This window comes from Trichomycterus rosablanca, chromosome 12, assembly GCF_030014385.1.
Source record: "Trichomycterus rosablanca isolate fTriRos1 chromosome 12, fTriRos1.hap1, whole genome shotgun sequence".
NCBI lineage: Eukaryota > Metazoa > Chordata > Actinopteri > Siluriformes > Trichomycteridae > Trichomycterus > Trichomycterus rosablanca.
This window is the reverse complement of record NC_085999.1, coordinates 33,440,924-33,462,669: the sequence shown is the minus strand read 5'-3', so window position 1 is coordinate 33,462,669 and position 21,746 is coordinate 33,440,924. Positions and strand designations below refer to the sequence as shown.

At 38.9% G+C, this 21,746-nt stretch overlaps 3 protein-coding genes across 4 annotated transcripts; 2 read left to right on the top strand and 1 right to left on the bottom strand.

Moving 5' to 3' along the window:
* The first annotated feature begins 1,151 nt into the window (after positions 1 to 1,151).
* LOC134324291 (zinc finger protein 239-like) lies at positions 1,152 to 4,007 on the top strand. 2 transcript variants are annotated; one of them, XM_063006047.1, is made up of 4 exons: positions 1,152 to 1,178; positions 1,660 to 1,732; positions 2,538 to 2,667; positions 3,050 to 4,007. In XM_063006047.1, the coding sequence occupies exons 2-4, from the start codon at positions 1,721 to 1,723 to the stop codon at positions 3,979 to 3,981; spliced, it is 1,074 nt and encodes a 357-aa protein (XP_062862117.1). In that variant the 5' UTR covers positions 1,152 to 1,178; positions 1,660 to 1,720; the 3' UTR covers positions 3,982 to 4,007. The 2 variants fall into 2 exon arrangements, with proteins under 2 accessions (XP_062862117.1, XP_062862118.1); XM_063006048.1 differs by lacking the exon at positions 1,152 to 1,178 and adding an exon at positions 1,234 to 1,321.
* A 4,841-nt stretch (positions 4,008 to 8,848) lies between these two features.
* On the bottom strand, positions 8,849 to 13,999 carry LOC134324290 (histone-lysine N-methyltransferase PRDM9-like). The gene is made up of 7 exons (XM_063006046.1): positions 13,917 to 13,999; positions 13,299 to 13,366; positions 12,627 to 12,735; positions 12,224 to 12,495; positions 11,584 to 11,651; positions 11,272 to 11,462; positions 8,849 to 10,390 (listed from the first exon to the last, which is right to left on the bottom strand). Exons 2-7 carry the CDS (start codon positions 13,308 to 13,310, stop codon positions 9,786 to 9,788), a joined length of 1,257 nt encoding a protein of 418 aa, XP_062862116.1. The 5' UTR covers positions 13,311 to 13,366; positions 13,917 to 13,999; the 3' UTR covers positions 8,849 to 9,785.
* Positions 14,000 to 14,201: 202 nt separating this feature from the next.
* LOC134324289 (histone-lysine N-methyltransferase PRDM9-like) lies at positions 14,202 to 20,248 on the top strand. The gene is made up of 6 exons (XM_063006045.1): positions 14,202 to 14,322; positions 16,862 to 16,967; positions 17,766 to 18,037; positions 18,141 to 18,208; positions 18,892 to 19,061; positions 19,550 to 20,248. Exons 1-6 carry the CDS (start codon positions 14,245 to 14,247, stop codon positions 20,233 to 20,235), a joined length of 1,380 nt encoding a protein of 459 aa, XP_062862115.1. The 5' UTR covers positions 14,202 to 14,244; the 3' UTR covers positions 20,236 to 20,248.
* Positions 20,249 to 21,746: the final 1,498 nt, after the last annotated feature.

Sequence of the window (21,746 nt, the reverse complement as noted above, 5' to 3'; positions counted from 1 at the left end):
TTTATTCTGTTAGACTGTGTTAATATTGAAAGTAAACACACTTAGAAAAAGTTGACAAAGAAATATTTTACAGTTATTAAATAATATAGAAAAGTAGTGAGGTGAATATTGAGCACAAATGTATCACTGTTTAATAAGCAAACACGTCCTCAGAGTGTTGGCGTTACTATCAGGTTTTTCTTAATAATTCCTGAAAATGAAAGGCAGTGGTAAATAAAGTAGAACTTATTCCACACAAGATAAAGCTGGTGTTGGTTTAAGATCAGAACTGTTTTTCTCTGGTGAGTCTTTATCCAACAAGAATAATTTAATCCACACGCACACATACACACACACACACACACACACACACACACACACACACAAGGTGATTTAGGGTTAGAATTAGGATTAAGAATTATGGAAAAATGTTTGAGTTTTTAGGGTAAAGCGTTAGGTTTAAGAGTTAGGGTAAAGATTGGGGTTATGGTTGAGGATAAAGGGTTAGGGTAAGGTTACGGTTGGGGCTATGGTTAGGGTTAGGGGTAAATGGTTAGGCTTAGAGGTTCAGGGTTGTGGTATTTTATTATATTATATTTTTTGCTAATATCAGAATTGCTCTACATCAGAAATAAACGTATTGCGCCCTCGGGTGGTTAAATTAAAGAATTACATAAAATCTACTGAAATAAAATGTTTTTACATTTTTTATACGTTTTTAATAAAGAGAAAGCTAATGTTTACTAGTTGACTGTTAATAGCGCTGCTTACTAACAATTTCGGTTTACTTCAAATTTCTAATATAGAACACCAAAGAAATACATAATAATTAGTTAATATTACTTTTGCAAATATATTCTTATATGATTAAATAGTTTTACAGGAGGACGTGGGGGTGGGTGTGTAACTGGTCTTTATGGAACTATTTTACCCATCTGAAAAAACACTGCATTATGAAAGTGTTCTATAAACTTAAGTGAAATTACTAGCACTTACTGTAAATAATCTGTGCGTGCAATAAATGAATGTATAAATAAATAAAGAAATATTCGATTTGCTAAACTGAATAGAGCTTTTTAATAAAACCTACATGCAGAAAGAATCGGAATTTGCTTAGGTTTCCAGTCCCCACCAGTAGGTGGCAGTGTAGAAGTCTAGTTCTTCTTAATCTTATGCAGATGTCAATAGAAGAGATGCAGGTCTCTCGATTAGAGAACTAAACATTTCTTAGACAGTTTATTAACTCTATATTAACCCGTTTCTGTTATAATGTAATTATGTATTAAATAATTTACAGATATAATTTCGCAATAATGTCGGTATTTCAGGTAGTTAGTTAAAGGTAAGCTAAACTAAACCCCGTTAGCCAAACTGTTTCGGTCCGTATTCCAAATCAATATATTTTTATTACCTAGGTTTACTAAAAAGTGTATAACTAATATCTGCAACTGATCATCTAGTGCACTATGAAACTCGTTTGTTCTATTTGGGATCGAGCCTTACCTGGTGACATTTATTTAACAGTAAAGCGCCATAATATTGTTTTTTGAATCATTTAAATCCACATTTTTACATTTAATTAATGAATAAAAGTAATAATTGACTACTGTTATGGTAATTGATGTTATTTTCTTTATGTTGTGTAAACATTAATATATCTAAAATGTTTGGTTTGTGCAGATTGCAGTGGGATGAAATCGTGGCTTGAAAGAATCAACACCTCAAAACCTAAAAGTGAACCATGATGTTAGAGGTGAGATTTTAACATACATACAATTATTCACACACTCACACCTCTCACCAAAAGTATTCACCCTGGCACATAGTGTGTGCACTGCTGAGATGCAATTACACTCGCATGCTCTTATGGCAATACTCCTCTCTAGTTTATTTAAATACTTCACTATATGTCTACTGGAAACGCTTCAGCCTGATCAGGCTCGCAGTGGGTCCAGGGCCAGCAGGAAACACTGAGAGCTAGGGTGTGAATACACCAAGCACATCACAGAGCTTTAACCTTCACATCTTTAAAGATCCAAAGAATCCACTATAGTGGATCCATTGATCCATTCTCAGAGAGCTTGTAGACATTTTGGGGGGCTTACTAGCCTTTGTCATTTAACAGTAAGGGTTTGAGCGTCGTGCCATCAGTGTTAAAGTGAAGCAGTAAAGTCAAACACTGATCTCCAATATTCACCATCTCAAGAAGCAGTGGTAGCTCAACAGTTAAGGTACTGGACTGAAAATAAAAATGGTTGCTGGTTCAAGTCTCATCCCCTTCAAGCTGTCAGTGTTGGGCCCCTGAGCAGGGCCCTTAATTCTCTATTGCTTGAGTTATATTTACTCATAATTGTAAGACGTTTTGGATAAAAGCATCTGGTAAATGCAGTAAAAGTAAAATCTCTGTGCAGCGCCTCGACCAGCCAGCAGAGGCTGCAATTACAGCAACACTTCAAACACAATTTAGTTTTTCTGTTCTTGCTCTTATTGTTTTGTCACCACCTGTAAATTCAGTAGATGCTATATTTAAAACATTTCTCAATTTTAATGGACATCAGGAGGAAGATTTAGAGCAGCTGAAGAGCCAAACTGGAGAAAATAATCTTCACAACAGCGTAAACATCATCTACATTAAAGAAGAACCTGAAGATAGAGATTATGTCTGTAACACAACAGGACACACTGAAGGTACCCGTTGTACTTTTAGACCACTAGTGATGCAGTAGGATAAACCGGTTCCATATAAAATTATGTATTTTGTTCCCTAGGTGCTTTGAATTACTCCAGTCAGTGCTTGCTAGTGATCATATAAATCTTAGGATTGTCTGCAACTGTTACAGTTCTTGTAGAGATGTTGCTATGAAATGCAGTTCAGAACCAGATTGTAAGTGCTTCATCGGTGACAGATAACAACAGTTTTCACTTCAGAGTAACATGAGATACATTTGAACATGAAGCAAGGTCTAAGTAAAGCTTGATTTGAAGAAATTTTGACCTGCACAGAGCTCTGAACTCAGCCCCACTAAACAGCTGTCTTAATTTTTTTCTTCTTGTTTCTTTTCTGCTTTAGAACTAAGCACAAAGACCAAAAGAAGATCCAGTATTAAGCAGAAATACTATGATCTGGGTATCTCTAATGGACAGGGCCAGAAAGATATTCCACATTGCTCAGATAGTGGGAAGAGTTTTACTCAACACTGTAATATCCAACACTACCAGTGCAGTGGCTCAGAATTGGCTCTGTTCATCTGCTCACACTGTGGGAAGAGTTTTACTCACAAGGGAACTCTCCAGAGACACCAGCGCACTCATACAGGAGAGAAGCCTCATGAATGCTCAGAATGTGGAAAGAGTTTTACTCAACAGAGTCACCTCCAGACACACCAGCGCACTCATACAGGAGAGAAACCATATCCCTGTTCAGAGTGTGGGAAGAGTTTTAACCTGAAAGGGACTCTTCAAGCACACCAGCGCATTCACCTGGGAGAGAAGCCATATTGCTGTTCACAATGTGGAAAGGGATTCACTCAGAAGGGTACGCTTAGAACACATGAACGCACTCACACTGGGGAGAAATCCCACCGCTGCTCAGAGTGTGGGAAGAGTTTTACTCACGAGCGTACTCTTCAACTTCACCAGCGAATTCACACTGGAGAGATGCTGTGTTACTGCCCAACATGTGGGAAGAGTTTTAACCGAGAGAGTCATCTACAAACGCACCAGCGCATTCACACCGGAGAGAAGCCGTACCAGTGCTTAGAGTGTGGAAAGAGTTTTACGCAGCAGGGTTCTCTTCAACTACACCAGCGCATTCATACTGGAGAGAAGCCGTATCTCTGTCCACTGTGTGGAAAGAGTTTTAATAGAGAGAGTACTCTCAAAGCACACCGGCGCATTCACACAGGGGAGAAACCATATTCATGCTCGGCTTGTGGACAGAGATTTGCATATTCAAAGAAAGTTAAGGCTCACATGTGCAGTGAAACAAGCAATTGGTTATGAATAAACTTTCACCATTCTGTCTCCTGTTTCATGTATTTATGTGTTATTTGTATGTATTTATTAAGAATGTAAAAAATTAATTACATCACTTTTCTACAGTCACCTTCCTTTGCGATGCATTTTTCCCAGCGTCGTACCATTTTAATGCCATCAGCAAAAATTTAGTTTTTTTTGGTTGAGCATGTAGCCACTGATGCACCGCTGCTTTCACGTCATCACCACATAAAAATCTTCTTCCCCTTAAAGTGTCTTTGAGCATCCAAAAAGGTGGAAATCATATGGCACTAAATCAGGACTATTACTAAATACGGACAATCACTACTACTCCTCCCTCACCGTTTCCAATGAAAATATAAAAGTGCAGAAACTTTTTGAAGACCCCATATATTATATATATATATATATATATATATATATATACAGTGTATCACAAAAGTGAGTACACCCCTCACATTTCTGCAAATATTTCATTATATCTTTTCATGGGACAACACTATAGACATGAAACTTGGATATAACTTAGAGTAGTCAGTGTACAGCTTGTATAGCAGTGTAGATTTACTGTCTTCTGAAAATAACTCAACACACAGCCATTAATGTCTAAATAGCTGGCAACATAAGTGAGTACACCCCACAGTGAACATGTCCAAATTGTGCCCAAATGTGTCGTTGTCCCTCCCTGGTGTCATGTGTCAAGGTCCCAGGTGTGAATGGGGAGCAGGGCTGTTAAATTTGGTGTTTTGGGTACAATTCTCTCATAATGGCCACTGGATATTCAACATGGCACCTCATGGCAAAGAACTCTCTGAGGATGTGAGAAATAGAATTGTTGCTCTCCACAAAGATGGCCTGGCCTATAAGAAGATTGCTAACACCCTGAAACTGAGCTACAGCATGGTGGCCAAGGTCATACAGCGGTTTTCCAGGACAGGTTCCACTCGGAACAGGCTTCGCCAGGGTCGACCAAAGAAGTTGAGTCCACGTGTTCGGCGTCATATCCAGAGGTTGGCTTTAAAAAATAGACACATGAGTGCTGCCAGCATTGCTGCAGAGGTTGAAGACGTGGGAGGTCAGCCTGTCAGTGCTCAGACCATACGGCGCACACTGCATCAACTCGGTCTGCATGGTCGTCATCCCAGAAGGAAGCTGACGCACAAGAAAGCCCACAAACAGTTTGCTGAAGACAAGCAGTCCAAGAACATGGATTACTGGAATGCCATGTGGTCTGACGAGACCAAGATAAACTTGTTTGGCTCAGATGGTGTCCAGCATGTGTGGCGGCGCCCTGGTGAGAAGTACCAAGACAACTGTATCTTGCCTACAGTCAAGCATGGTGGTGGTAGCATCATGGTCTTGGGCTGCATGAGAGTTGCTGGCACTGGGGAGCTGCAGTTCATTGAGGGAAACATGAATTCCAACATGTACTGTGACATTCTGAAACAGAGCATGATCCCCTCCCTTCGAAAACTGCCTTGCTGAGGAAGCTGAAGGTAAAGGTGATGGAATAAACCCAATTGAGCACCTGTGGCGCATCCTCAAGTGGAAGGTGGAGGAGTTCAAGGTGTCTAACATCCACCAGCTCCGTGATGTCATCATGGAAGAGTGGAAGAGGATTCCAGTAGCAACCTGTGCAGCTCTGGTGAATTCCATGCCCAGGAGGGTTAAGGCAGTGCTGGATAATAATGGTGGTCACACAAAATATTGACACTTTGGGCACAATTTGGACATGTTCACTGTGAGGTGTACTCACTTATGTTGCCAGCCATTTAGACATTAATGGCTGTGTGTTGAGTTATTTTCAGAAGACAGTAAATCTACACTGCTATACAAGTTGTACACTGACTACTCTTAAGTTATATCCAAGTTTTATTTCTATAGTGTTGTCCCATGAAAAGATATAATAACATATTTGCAGAAATGTGAGGGGTGTACTCACTTTTGTGATACACTGTATATATATATATATATATATATATATATATACTGTATATAGTATATACAGTATATATACTGTATATATATACAGTATATATATATAATTTCAAAAGTTACATGCACTTCTAGGTGATGTGTATTGCACATAATTTTTTTGCAGCTGTTGTATTTCAGGGATTGATGATGTGATTAAGTGTGTTTAGTAACTTCTTATTGGTTTTGCCTCAGTCTTACAGAATCTCACATGTTTGGGCTCATGGTGTGTGCAGTGCCTTACAGAAAAATCCACCAGAACCATCTAGCCTGACCCGTGGGGACAAGAAGTGTCTAGATGGTTGTAGGTATGGCTCTCTTCGCTCAGGGTCGGGGTCATACTACTGAGTAACTGGATATGACTACATTAAGGCCAGGAGGAAGAGGGAAAAATGCAGAAAAAATTATGAAGGATGGCAGGAACCAAAAACCACAAAGCCAAACATGGCTTGATGCCTCATATTTAGTATTGAGTTAAATCTGTAGGCATGGGCTTTTATAATATCTTATTTTAAATTTATAGGCATGAATATGGAGTTGGTCCCCATTTTGCAGCTCTAACAGTACCACTTTTCCAGCCCTGAAAAACAACCCCATACAGTTGGCACAATTCAATTAGGCATGTAGCATTCACCAAACCCAGACCTGTCCATCAGCCAGATTTGTCTCTCCACAGAGTCCAGTGATGATGTGCTTTATACCACACCATCCAACACTTGCCATTGTGCTTGGTTATGTAAAGCTTGAATGCTTGGCCATAGAAACCCATGCCATGAGGCTCCCAGCTCACAGTTTACAGTAGTGTTAAAAAAAATAGCAGTGATTTTAAAAAAAAGCGAATAAAGCACAAAATCATTATAATAACTTTTATTTCCATAAATGCAAATGCACTGAAAATACTACACTTTCAATTCTAAATCAAAACATTAACAACATTTAGCCAGTTTGTGTTAATCCTTTACAGAAAGTTAAGAAAAATGAATATTAGGCTGTTCAAAATAATAGCAGTGCCAGCATTTTTCTTTAAAAACTTAAAAAATGTATGTATAAACTGAAAAAAATGTTTGAGGTTCCACTTTACTTTAAATTACTGAACTAATATTTAGTGGCATAACAATTGTTTCTGAGATCTGTGTTGCATGGAGTCGACCAACTTCTGGCACGTCTGACCAGATATTCCAGTCCAGGATGATTAGACTACATTCCACAGTTCTTCTGCAATTTTGGTTTTGCCTCAAGCCCACAAGTTCTCTATGGGATTGAAGTCAGGAGATTGGGCTGGCCACTCTATTACCTCAATCTTGTTTGTCTGTAACCAAGATCTTTTGGGTCACTGTCATGTTGAAACACCCGTTTTAAGGACATTTCTTCTTCGACATAGGGCAACATGATCTCCTCAAGTATTCTGATATATTTAAACTGATCCATGATCCCTCGTATGTGATAAATAGGCGTAACACCATGGTATGAAAAACATCCACATATCATCATTTTGTACCACCGTGCTTTACTGTCTTCACAGTGAACTTTGGCTTGAATTCAGTGCTTGGGGGTCGTCTGTCATACTGTCTACGGCCACTAGACCCAAAAAGAACAATTTTGCTTTCACCAGTCCACAAAATGTTGAGCCATTTCTCTTTGGACCAGTCAATGTGTTCTTTGGCAAATTTTACCCCATTCAGGACACATCTTTTCTTAACAACAGGACTTTGCAAGGAGTTCCTGCTGGTAAATTGGCTTCACTTAATCATCTTCTGTACTCACTGGTAACTTCAGATGTTCCTTGAACTTTCTGGAGGTGATCATTGGCTGAGCCTTTGCCATTTTGGCTATTCTTCGATCCTTTCGAACAGCAGTTCCACGCTTCCTTCCGTGTCTTTCAGGTTTTGGTTTTCACTTCAATGCATCTGAGATCATTTTAGCTGAGCAGCCTATAATTTGCTGCACTTCTCTGTATGTTTTTCCCTCTACAATCAACTTTTTAATCAAAGTACGCTGTTCATCAGAACAATGTCTGGAACAACCCATTGTACCTAGTATTTCAGAAGGAAATGCACTTTGACCAAACTGTGCAACATTTGCCACCCTCCTACCTTAAATAAGGGCCAAAATTGACACCCGTTCTTCTGCAGAATGAATGACTTCACCAATTGAACTCCTCACTGCTATTATTTTGAACAACCCCCTTTCAATTAATGCTTCGATTACTCAGAATGAGCGGCATGCATGTCCTAATTGTTGGGTTTGTTTTGTTTTCATTACTCTACTACACTTTCAAGTAAATTTTTTGCTATGTAGAAACAGCATTTCTACTAAAAACAGTGATTTATCAGGTTAACGGTGTTGTACTGCTATTTTTTTTTTAACACCACTGTATATGCTGATGTTAATACCAGAGGAGGTTTGGAACTCTGTTTTTGAGTCAGCAGAGCATTGGCATATTTTATGCACTATAGGCCTCAGTATATCTTTACACTGAAAATGTTTTCATTTTAACAATATTGTAACAATAAATTATCTTATCTTTTTTTAACCCACTGGCATGTTTTTGCACCACCCTGCTACCCTGTTGCCACCTCATAAGCTTGTAGAGATGTATCCCATAAGACTGCAGCTGTAGTTGCAGCCAAAAAAGTATCGAATAGGTCTGAATACGTTTGTGAATGAGAGATTTCAGTTTTTGATGTCTTCACTTTCTGGGTGATTGAGTGTAGATTGATCTACATCACAATTAAGTGTGCAGAACGCTGAAGGGTCTGAACACTTTCTGAATCCACTGTAGTGCCTGTCTGGGAAAACATGCATGTGTGAAGGGGTATTAGTCCTAGCAAAAATCCATCGCATATTCACAGATTAAACTTTTAGTCAAGACAAAAAGACACTGGTTTTTTTCAGGAAATAAAATGTATTTGCTACATAAAATGTTTAATGCATATTTTCACACAGTTCAATATAAACATGATCAACTATCCACCTCCACTTTCTTTCAGATGACTTACTTTCTTTAGTCGTTGTGGGGTTAAAAGCTAAAGGTAAACTCCCCACATTAAAATTCTCTGCAAATGGTTTCTAAAGGTAAAAGGTTGTTTTTTTTTTAATGGCTCTGGGTACATAGATGTGACAACATTTCAAACTGTGGAGAAATCATGCTGCTTTAGTTCCACAAATGGACAATAATGTCCCACTTTGCTTCCTCATAAAGCTGCTTGACTGAATGCTAAGGCAATGCAAACGTGCCAAAGAGTGGGGCTTCCTTCAAGACTAGTTTATTTCACTTTTCTTTACTGCAAAAGTCCATGTTTGATATTTTAGATTACATATACTCACTATTTTTCTAAACCATAAAAACTAGGGAAGAAAAAAAATTGGATTGCCCAAAGGGTTTTAACATACTGTTAATGTTGTACAGTTTATTTATTAAACTATTTTATATTTAAGGCAAATGTACAACAAAATATATTTTGCCTTTACAAGTCAAAACAACAACAACATTTTGCAAAAATACATTTAATATTACGAAAATACAGTTATGACCCTTTTGAAGAAGTTGGTGAATTTTGAACGTAATAGTTTTGGAAATGAACAAACCAGTCGTATTCACCAACGTCCTTTGGTATGTCCTCCGAGGCCCGAGGCATGATCGAAAAGCAAGTACAAGACCTTCTTTTACTGGCAGGTTGAATTTTGCCCACCATCTCAGTTCTAGTTCTCCTGACTATATAATCTGGGGTGGCAGAGAGGACAGGTTCTTTTTTCCCCTAAACATATATATATCTTTAGTGTCCTAAATGTACTTAAATAGTAAAGCTTCATACACACAGTCCAGATCAATGTGGCTACTCTCCTTTGTGGGTGCGCTGGTGTCTTTGAAGGTGACTCTGCTGAGTAAAGCTCTTGCCACACTGTGAGCACTGATGTGGCTTTTCTCCTGTGTGAGTGCGTACGTGGCGTTGGAGATTACTCCTCTGAGTAAAACTTAAGCCACACTGAGGACACTTATACGGCTTTTCTCCAGTGTGTAGCCGCAGGTGGGACTCAAGGGTGGTCTGGAGTGAAAAGCTCTTTCCGCACTCTCCACAATGATACGGCTTCTCTCCTGTGTGAATGCGCTGATGTTTTTGGTAAGTACTCTGGTGAGTAAACCTCTTGCCACACTCCAAGCAGTGAAACGGCTTCTCTCCAGCATGAATGCGCTGGTGTGTTTGAAGATTACTCTCTTGATTAAAACTTTTTCCACACTCTGCACAATGATACGGCTTCTCTCCTGTATGAATGCGCTGGTGTTTTTCAAGAGTACTTAGCCGAGGAAAACTTTTCCCACAATCTAAGCAGTGGTACATTACTTTATGCATCTGTCCATGAGAGGTCTGATGAGTAGGTCCAGAGGATGTTATCTGGTCAATTGAGCTTCTGGGAATCTTATTTACTTCATCGTTCATTTCTGGAAGATGGAGAAAAATTAATTTAAATTAAAAATGTGTGCTCTTCCCTGTGCACTCAGATTACTACAAGTCATGTACTGTGACACCACTAGAAATACATCCACCCTGTGTACATGGAATATGTCCTTTTACAATCTTCTTGCAGAATACTAAGTCAACAGAAAAGAAACTCTAACACAAGATGAGATACATGCTGCTAGTCCAGTTCATCATAAGGCCACATTGTTGTTTAACTGTAATGTTTAGAAGGACAAAAAAAATAAAAGAATCAGTCCAGGTGAAGGGACAATACACAGTCAAGTGGATATGCTTGGACCCAACAGCCATGGTTGTGGCTGAAAGCAGACACTGGAGGTGCTTTCAGTGTAGAGGATTTTCAAAAGGAAGCTAGGAATGGTTAGGCAATATGCTGTTGGGCCATTAGACAAAAGACACCCTGTTGCTGCAACTATGGATTCTGTGTGGCATGTCAAGGATGAGAAACAAAAATATATGAATCAGATTCTCCAGGGCATTGTGGGACAGGGCATCCAGCGGCAAATGGCAAAATAAATTCAATAAGGCAAACCACAGAGTGCAACAAATCAAGGGCAACCACTTCTGGTAAAGAGCTGGTGCAGTTATCTGCCACAACAGCCTCCGATACATTATTGCTCGGCCTGTGTGGGTAAGTTTGAAGTGAGACAGAAAAACTATTTTTTTCAAGGACAAGGAACCAGGACATCTTCCATGTAAGTAGGGTATCTGTATCACTATACACAAAGGAACGATACACTAAGCGTGTCTGTAATGGTTTACACCACATCTTGCAGACGAAAAATGAAATAAAAACAAAACTCGTAATTATTAATTAGAAACAAGAAGAATGTGTGAACCTAACCATTAGCTGAGCACTTTTTCCTCCAGAGAAGGTCGAATGTAGCACCAAGATCTTTTGCGTACTCCTCTTCATACCACACCAACAGCTCCTCTCCTTTTTTAATGGGTTGACAGCATCGATAGAGAATGCCCCCGCGATACTGGAAAGCCACCAGATTATGCTCTTTATCGTTAGGAGCACAATTCACATATCTGAAGAAATAAGGGGGGAGAACAAGGGAATGAAGTTCATGTAAGGTTTCACACTTAATAAAAAAGCACTAAATTTAACAACAATGCTGCAGCCAGCAGACTCCAGCAAGGTCTTCCTCACCTCATCCAGTTAGCATTCATCTCACTTTTGGCATCTATGTACTCCTTCCACTGGTTGCTCTTGTATATCTGTAAAACACACTTTTATTTACTAATAAACACAGGCTTTATGATTTGTTTGCTTACTGTTAGTATATCCCCCTCCTCTTCGATGCAATAGGAGCATGAAGCTGGTCCGAGCACCTGTCTGGGGGTGGGTCACATGGCGCCTACTGTGACTCTCCGTATAATATATGGTGTGGGAACCCAACACTGGCAGGTGATAGATTGACACGTGTCAAAGGGGGCGTGTGGTGATCCAGCTCTCCTTGATCAGATTGGGGGTTGTGCAAGTGGCAACTGGCAAGTCTATGACACTTTTACATAAGCAGGGAGTTCCCCAAGGGCATTGCTGTTTGTATTTACATACCCCAAGGGCAGATGCTGAAATGTATGTGCCTAGATGTAACTAGAAAAGCCTTCAGACTCTGCAATCATTTTCAAGTTCTCCAGAGTGTTTTTATTTGTCTGTTTATATGTAGGCATACAGATGGAGAGCAATGTGGCACTGGCTGATGTATAACCACTTCTCAGCATTTAAACAGTGCACATACAGAACAAACAGCAGACACAAAGTACAGAACCACATTATTCTTACTCACCACCCAAGAGTAGGAACTCTTCATGGCTTCCCCTTTCTCTACCAGTTCTCCCTGGTACGGTCCAAAGTGTGCACTGACCGGAACAGTATCCCCCTTGTTAAAGACTCCCAGGCCTGCATCAGGAATACCGGACTCCCGAACCTGTAGATCAGGTGGAAGGGTTTGTCTGGCTCTGTCGGAGACCCCCATGGGAATGGTGGTATCAGGGATGAAGAGAGGAGGACCATGAACCTCACACTCATTGAGAAAGAAGGATTTGCAAATCTCACAGTCTGGAAGGAGAGGACACAGAAAAGAAATGAGAAAAAAGAAACCCACCTCAACCCTAAACAGGGTAAAGTGGCTACTGTAGATGTGTGATTAAATGCACATGTAAAGCGGTTTGACTATCATTTAGTCTTACAGAAGTAGTCTTCATCTTCAGTTTCTTCCTCTTTAACATGAATGATGTTCAGAAGATCGCTTTCTCCACTGTGTACACTGTAGCGGTTCATTTCCTCCATTTCTTCCTCCTGATGTTCACACAAAAACTCTATTATACACTAAAGGTCAAACCTTTACATTGACGTGTGTGTGTGTGTGTGTGTGTGTGTATATATATATATACTGTATATATATATATACTGTATATATATATATATATATATATATATGGAATCTAAATTCTGCAGTTGCCCTTGATTTGTGACTGAATGACTGAAATACATAATTTTAAAAACCAAAGTTCCTAAAAAAAAGTTCCTATACTTGTCTGAAGAAAATAAAAAAAAGAGTAAAAAAAGTAAAATCAATGGAGATTATTTTTAAAACTGTGATTCTACTATAAAAACCCTTGTAAAATTAAGAAATTGAAAGTAGTAAGCCAAGAGTAATAGGCCAAATTAAAATCACAATGCTAAAAAGCTTTTTATACCATGAAAATCTTTGTTGAAACTTTGATTTGGTTTTATTTCACCAAATGTGTGCAAATATGAAGATTTGTACTGAACATTAGTCCCGTATTGGTGAATGAAGAAATGTGACCTCAAGTGTAGAGTTTTAATTTGATTAAAGTTGATGGAACATGGATACTCACAGCTGAGAACATGCTTTCTCTTCAGGGTGAAGAATAAAAGGTTCTTCAGGAGTCTGTGATCTGTAATCCTGCTGACATTTACACAAATCATATTAACTCCACAAATCCATGCAGAAGTTTGATATTAATTCAAATCTTAGCCCATATTCGGAAAGATAAAAATATCTTGAAATTGTATTTACTCGTTTTTCTTAGCAAATTACTATATAACTTTTTAAACTGTGCGGAATACTGTGACCATACGTTTAATTAGCGAAACAACAGGTTTACTTTAGTTCTAATCTTTTTACTGACTTGCTGGAGGAGTCAATGTGTTTACACTTAGATACAGTGCAGGAAATTTACTATAGCGTTAAATATAAAGAAGAATACATTAAAAAATAAATATTGAGCTTCTGAGTACAAAAGCAACCTAATAGGTGTTTCAGTGTGTAAAGCTAGCTAACTGTAACCTCAAGGGTTCAAATCACATTCACAGCAAATCCGCACTACACTGCGCACTACTGCTAGTGTTAAAACTGCCTCACGTTACCTAACAAGGGTCCCTACATAGTGAATTAGTGCTAATTTGGGATTATGTACACGGCAGCTCAAATATAAGGCTTCAGTCCAACTTACCGTAGATTTTAAAGCAGCACGGAGCAGTTAATTGTAAGATAAATTTAATAATGAGACTGTATTTTCATTCTATTCAGTATGCTCATATTAATAAAGCCATAATAAAAATAAGTTAATGTAGAGACGAATAAACAAAAGAACACCTCTTGTTTCTCTTTGTTGCATCAAGGCGGTTGGTTAAGCAGCATTTATGCTCATTATCGCCACCTACGGCAGTTACTCGTAACACAAGATTCATCAGTTCACACGTTTAATGTCTAACAGTCATGAACAATTTTGTATCTCCAGTTACCACATTTGCACGTCTTTGGACTGGACCCACACAGACATGGGGAGAACATGCAAACTCCACACAGAAAGGACCCGGACCGCTCCACCTGGGAATCAAACCAAGGACCTTCTTGATGTAAGACAGTGCTACCCACTGAGCCACACACAGAAATTTTATTTTGGATATTTTGATAAACATTACTAATTATCAATATAATAAAATATTTAGTTGGAGTGGATTTTAAGCTGTGCTTTGGATCATTGGCAAACCACAATCAAAACAAAACAAAGATCAAACCACAAAAACAAAGATCAAACCAGAGCCCAGTTTAAGTTACTGGTACTTGATATAATGCATCTGAACAAGTTAAATGACTTTGTCGGTACTATTCAACATGATTATCTACGGTTATAAAACACCGGTCCTAAAATCTGATTGGCTGAGCCGCGTTCGAAGCCGTTGTAAAATCCCTGATATACGCACACCTATGACCACCTCACATCATTCCATATTAATACGCCACTGAAAATAAAAAGTACAAACTTGGTTGAACACTATTTTAAGTCATGTACTATACATGGAAATGTCCAGATTAATATAAACAGTAATCCTAATCATTAAGCGGGTGTTTCGACCAAGAAATAGTGTAATAGTGTTTGTGGAGGAATGTTTATTGCGAATGTTGTTCGCCCTCATGTTGCCTAGCAACACTGTTAACGGACTACCTGATTTCGCGGAAGAATGCTTTTTGTAAGTGTTTTTGTAAATAAAAACATTTATAAATTGAACATTGTTGTATTTTATTATATTGTAGCGTCGCCACTAGGGGGCCGGCACGGGCTTTACCCGGGGAGCCTTGTGGCCGTGGTATCCAGGCTTACCGTAGCCGTGTAGCCCAGTGTTGGGGATGGGGTGGCTGCGGTAAGGGCTGGATAGGCAGCTCAATGTTTGTCTGTCTGTTGTGTGAATGTCTATGTGTATGAATGGTTGTCTTTAAATAACCGTCTGGCGGCGCCGACGCCCCTCCCTTGATACTTGCCGGCGCCACAATATTTTATGTTGTCTGCCGTTTTATAAAAGCAATAAGCCACTCGAGGCCGTTCGTTACTGCTATAATTTTATCACAGGGGACGGTCTCTCGTGGCTTATTGCTTTAGTCTGCACCAAAAACACCTCTGGTGTTTGTTGCCAAAATCTATATTTTGGTATACTTCTAATCATCAAATCATCTAATCAAAGTCTTTCCTCTATGGTTACAGAAGATGAATGAATGCATGAATAAATGAATTATTACATGAAAGGAATTAAAATAGGAATGAATGAATCCAGGCTTTAATTTACGTTCCATGTCGGTTGGTGGCAGTAATGCACGTTAACCGGGTCTGTTAACCTCCGTCAATCACCAGAGAGGAACTGCGGGGTTTCTTTTCTTTATTTATGCTTATATTAAATTATTTCTGTAATAAAGTATCAGATTTAAGATTTACATGAGATGAATTCAGATTGGTCCGATGTAAAATGTGATAGGAAATGTGCGGTAAGTTGGATTGTTTAATCTAAAATATGAATCAGATTTTTGGTGCAGTGACATGAAATAATAGTCATTAATTATTCAGCCGCTTCATTTATACTTTATATCTTAATTATTCACATTCATAATCATCAGAATAAAACTTACAAACTGTAAAATGAGCATCATTGTAAAGTTTAACATGTTCTCCCGTTTTTCTGCCATCTGCCAAAACATGCCAGTAGATGCGTTTGCTATGCTGGATTGCCCCGAGGTTCAAATAAGTGTGAATTAGTGAATGTGTCTTGAATAATTTGATCTGATTATTGAGCTGATTATTTTATATGGTCGTGATTTTCTCTGCTTGATTTAATCAGTATAATGTGAGCTGGGATTATTTGTGAGATGTTTGTGATTATTTAATTTGATTTATTATTAGTTTTTTTGTAAGCTTGTTCCATGTACTCTTTAATAGGTGCAGTCAAATTAGTCCTATTTATGTAGACACTAAAAAGCTAGCAGCCCTATTTATATGGACACAGAGATGCTAGAAGACAAAATAATCAGTAATGAGGAGGCCGTGCAACAAGGATAAACAACATTATAAGGCTCTCTAATAAAAAAATTATTTTTTCTCAAATTCATTACAAAACATTAAAAAAAAGGGGACAGTTGAATCTTCAAAAAATGTCAAAAGTATTTGGTGCTACTGAAAGTGCTCGTGTCAATTCCTTCAAGCTCAGACTCCTTCAATCTGATCATTTCTATTCAAAACGATCAGACGCCATTTAGGTGGATTTGATTATTTAAGTTCATACATTTGCAGCCTGTTCACTTCTTGTAAGAATGAACACATTAAAAACTAGAAATGCACACATTTATAAAGATGTGCAAAGATTCAGCTTTATTCTAATAATTTGAAAAACTGTGATTAAATCAAGAAAATATATAAAAGTGAAGCATCTTCACTGGTGGCCTCAGACTTTTGACTCCCAGTGTGTTCCAATTGTTCATCCACAAAAAGTATGGTTGCAGAAATCATTAAAATCTCAAGACTGAGATTCCGTTCATCTACAATAACTGTAAAGATTTGCCTTGTTTTTCTTTGTTTTATTTTTTGTTTTTGTTTGTTTTTTTTGGGTGGGGGTTAAATGTGTACTTCAGGAGGAAGATACAGAGCAGCTGAGGAGTGAGATTGAAGAAGGTGATCTTCACAGCTTGAACATCATCTACATTAAAGAAGAAGAACCTGATGATGAAGATTACTTCTGTAAGGCTGAGAAACATTTTCATTGCTCATCCTAATCTTTTGGTTTCCCCTTGTAATTAAAAAATTCATAGCCAAAAGTATTTGGACACCGCTTTTAATACATAGTTTTGCCTATTCCAACCACATAAAAGGTGCAAAAAATAATTTCCAGAGACAAATAGGTTGTACTGAAAAGCTTCCTGTCATATGATGCCACTTTTTTGGCACGTCTAGTTTTTAAAGCAGCACAACTGATGCATGTAAGCTAAAGATCACCATACTGTCTATAGACTCCATTGCAGTGATATACTTCATCTGAAATAATAGCTTTCTCCCTTTGCGGTCTGATAAATGAATTTGGGATTTTGAAATGTGGATCTTTATTTCAGTTAGGTGAAATTTTAATGGTTGCCTTGTGAGATTAGTTCAGAAGTCCTGTCCTAAATTCTAACCCCAAGAGGAATCACAACCTCAGCTCTCCATCCTGCTAATGAGGTTGTGGCTATGTAAATGGAAGTCCCAGAAGTCATGTTCTAAATTCAAGTAAAAAGCCTGTTGAAAGAGTGGAGGCTAGTAAATGCAGCAAAGGTGAACAAATCTATGTTATGGGTCATGGTTTTGGAACACAATATTTACACAATAAGCACATATGGATGTAATGGTCAGGTGTCCACATACTTCTGGATCTTTCATTGAGGGTCTCAGGAGGTTTGTATGATTTGTAAGATTTTTTCTGAATGTGAATATAAGTCCAAATCCTGATGTTAATGCTTTTTTTTTTTTTTGCTTCATATGCCTTTGTTACACCCTCTGATCCAGACTGTGAGGAATGCGGATCCTCCTTCGTGGATGAGTGTGAGGTTCATGGTCCACCTCTTTTTATTCCTGACACCCCTGTTCCCATTGGTGTTGCTGATCGAGCCAGACAAACCATTCCATATGGTCTGGAGGTTCGGCAGTCCGGAATTCCCGAAGCAGGACTGGGAGTGTTTAATAAAGGGGAGACTGTTCCAGTTGGGGCACATTTCGGACCCTACCAGGGAGAACTGGTCAACAGAGAAGAAGCCATGAACAGCGGTTACTCCTGGGTGGTGAGTTACTTTACGTCAGAAGTCACCTTGGTAACCACTTTTATTGACATTTAATTGCATAGACTTTTGTGTTGATATATTTTTTTATCTTGTCTTTTTGCAGATATACAAGAACAAGCAGTGTGAAGAGTACATAGATGGCAAAACAGAAGTTCATGCTAACTGGATGAGGTAAGGAACACGGCCAGCTTTTAGCTTTTTGGTTGGCAGTAGTGTCTGTAACATGGCACAGCTGCTCTCTCACACACACCAGCTTTTTGTTGTCCTTTTTCTTTAACCGTGATCCCCTGGTCTAGTCTGTTGTCTTTTACTGTTGGTGTGCGATGCCAGCACCTTTATGTCTTTTTAGAAACTTGGTCTTTGTTGCTGCGTTTTTGGGTTTCACAACGAAACCAGCCTGAGTGAGTGAACTGCCCCAGAGCTGGATGACGTCCCTTTTTCGGAACAGACCCCGCCTGTAAATTCACATATGCAGGGGATGCACCACTTGGTGGCGCTGGGTGCCACTCTGGTCGTAGTCGCGGTGCCACTCGGGTTCCTATCTTTCCTTTTTCAGAGAACTGGGTTGTCGCAGACAGCAGAAGCCTGTTGGCCTGTTAGGTTATTTTTTATGGACTCTTTTTCTCAGATCATTCACAGATTTTCAGAGAGCTGGGATGTGTTCATAACCACTATTGATTCTGTGCTTATTTATTTATTCATTTATTTATTTGTTTTCATATTTTCATTGTGGAGTGCACAGTGACTTGGTGGATTTCACTGTCACCTCACAGCAAGAAGGTCCTGGTCACTGGATTTATTTCCACTCCTCTGTCTTATCATTCTGCTCTCAGGTATGTGAATTGTGCTTGCAGTGATGAAGAGCATAATCTTGTAGCCTTTCAGTATCGATTGGGGATACTCTACCGCTGCTGTAGACCTATCAAACCAGGACAAGAGCTTTTGGTGTGGTACGACGAGGAGTACGCCAAAGATCTCGGCATTACCTTCAACTCCCTCTGGAACAGAAAGTGCCCCATAAATGGTTACGTTTCATGCATGTTTTTTTTATTATTTTCTTCTCTTTTATTATTTAGTGTTAATGCTTTTTGTAAAAACAGATCAGGTAGCAGTCTTAGAAAATACTAGTGGTATTATCCTCCTGAAACATGGAAGCATCGCCAGGTTATAGAGTTTGCACCATAGTGTGCACCTAGTCCTTTAAAACTGTCTCATAGATTTGTTGTTGCATGAGAGGGCTGCCCGTTCCATTCTAGAACATGAACTGTTCCTATAAACTGGCAGCATAGAACACGGGTTAAAGGCATGCTTTGGCTTCTTTAAAAACTTAAATCTGTCCAAATGTAGGAACTCCGCTTTCAGATGCAAAGTCACAGGAAAAAGTCTCTTCTAATTTGCACTTTGTCATGCTATATAGACCACACAGTCCCTATATTTATATTTTATCTGTTTCTCTTTGTGTTATATTGATGTTTTTAAACTACATTTATTTGCTTTCTCTTTCTGCTTTAGAAATGAAGAAGAAAGTGGTGTCTGTCTTTTCTTGTACCTTGTGTTCACTTTCGTATACAGCTCAAATTTACCTTCACAAACACATTAGAAGATGTCATTATGAGGAGTATGTGAGGCTTCTAAAATCAGGAGAGATTATGTATGAGAATCTGTCAGCCTCCAGTGGTCAGCAAGCATCCTCTGGTACACTCTACTGCTCCGTGTGTGGAAAAGGTTTTACCAAGCACAGTATTCTCCAAAGACACCAGCGCATTCACACTGGAGAGAAGCCGTATCAGTGCTCAGAGTGCGGGAAAAAGTTCACACAGCCAAATCACCTTCAACAGCACCAGCGCGTTCATACCGGAGAGAAACCACATATTTGCTCTGCCTGTGGGAAGAGTTTTGGTGATGAAGGAAATCTGAAAACACACATGCGCACTCACACCGGAGAGAAACCTTATCAGTGCTCAGAGTGTGAAAAGCGCTTCAGTCATCTGAGAACCCTGCAACTCCACCAGCATGTTCACACTGGAGAAAAGCCGTATCAGTGCTCAGAGTGTGGCAAGAGCTTTACTCAGCAGAGTACTCTCCAGCGACACCAGCGCATTCACACTGGAGAAAAACCGTTTTACTGCTCAGTGTGTGAACAGAGCTTTGCTTATTCAAGAAGATTTAAGATGCACTCATGCTTTAAAATAAAGTGAATTTGCTGCAGTTTTTGGATCATTTGTGGAAATTATTTTTGCACATATTTTGCATTTATTGGTCTTGACCCTGTTGACAGGAAAAAGTATTGTGTTGTAGACTGTATATATTACTTTATTATAGTATCCATTTTGCAAATATGTATATGTATGAAATCTGTTTAATAACACTGTGTAATTTTAAGAATTTCTGAGTTGATAAAATAAGTCCAAACAGAACCACTCATGCCTTTTCTAAGAATGGAAAATATGGCACGTTCCCGAGCCAGCTCTGCTTTGTTAGTCACAATTCAGCCTAAGGAAGCTGGAAGCAAGCCCTCACTCCTGTACTATTACCATTTGTAGTTTTCACAGATGAGCCAGAACAGCTCTGATTCCCCAGACACGGACTTCACAAGACATCTGTAGGACTCCTGTGGTATCTGGTATCAGGATCTTACCAGCAGCTCGTTTAACTTCTGTACTTTGTGAGCTGGATCATCTTACAGTGCATTCTGGTTACAGCTGCTGAATGATGCACACATGCCTGGCTGTCCACATGGTCTTGCACAAAAAAAGACTACTTTGAACAGTTGATTTACTTTCATTGCTCCGATGTACAGTTCTGATTCCTGCAACCGCATTGTAGGTGCTTTCAATGGTGGACAGGAGTGATTGTGGGCACTCTTGCCTGTGTCCAGACAGCCCCATAGACAGAAGGGTTCGATGCACTGTGTTTTGTGACATGTTTACCTCATCACCAGGATTAAAATGGTTTATGATTCACAGCTGATCTTCTGTTAGTCCATACCAGACGTCATAGCCTCACACTGCGAACCTTATCGGGATGGAGACAGTAAAACGAATAAATAAATGAATGTAGTGGACCAGTCATTAGTTACTATTACACCTCTGTTATTACTACAGCAGTCCAGCAGGCGGCGGTAATGCACCGTTCATTAGTTTTAAAAAGCAGCGGAATCTGCAGTGTTGCTTGAACTGCTGAATGATATTAAAAGGTACATTTCTTTAATTTACATTTTAAGTGTTATTTAATATGTTTAATAATAATAATAATATATATTCTATATGTTTCTTTCTGTGAGCTGGTTAATGTTCCGCTTTAAAACACGACCAATAGATACTATTATGAACAAATTAGAAGAAAGAAGATATACTTTATTTGTCATATACATATACAGGTGTACAGTACAATGAAATTCTTTCTTTGCATATCCCAGCTTGTTTAAAAGCTGGGGTCAGAGCGCAAGGTCAGCCATCATACCCGCAGACAGGATTAAGGGCCTTGTTCAAGGACCCAACAGTGGCTGCATAGCAAAGCCTGGATTTGAACCTCCAATGTTGACAGCCCAAAGCTCTCAAGTTTCATTTAATGGGTTAATTTCGAACAGTTTTTTCTTTAACTACAACTTTTTTTTGTCTTTAAAGCTAACTTGGTTTATTTACTTCTTAGACAACTCTGAGTAGTTTTTGTTAGTTTGTTTGTTTATTAGGATTTTAACGTCATGTTT

Excerpts from the sequence above, each read along its gene's own strand:
- LOC134324291 (XM_063006047.1), top strand. Across the intron at positions 2,668-3,049 it reads CACAACAGGACACACTGAAG|AACTAAGCACAAAGACCAAA; the intron begins GTACCCGTTGTA and ends TTTCTGCTTTAG.
- LOC134324290 (XM_063006046.1), bottom strand. Across the intron at positions 12,496-12,626 it reads TGAAGATGAAGACTACTTCT|ACTGTGAGATTTGCAAATCC; the intron begins GTAAGACTAAAT and ends CTCTCCTTCCAG. Across the intron at positions 10,391-11,271 it reads GAAAAAGTGCTCAGCTAATG|AAATGAACGATGAAGTAAAT; the intron begins GTTAGGTTCACA and ends TCCATCTTCCAG.
- LOC134324289 (XM_063006045.1), top strand. The coding sequence starts at position 14,245 with ATGGGGAGAACATGCAAACTCCACACAGAAAGGACCCGGACCGCTCCA. Across the intron at positions 16,968-17,765 it reads TGATGATGAAGATTACTTCT|ACTGTGAGGAATGCGGATCC; the intron begins GTAAGGCTGAGA and ends CCTCTGATCCAG. Across the intron at positions 19,062-19,549 it reads CAGAAAGTGCCCCATAAATG|AAATGAAGAAGAAAGTGGTG; the intron begins GTTACGTTTCAT and ends TTTCTGCTTTAG.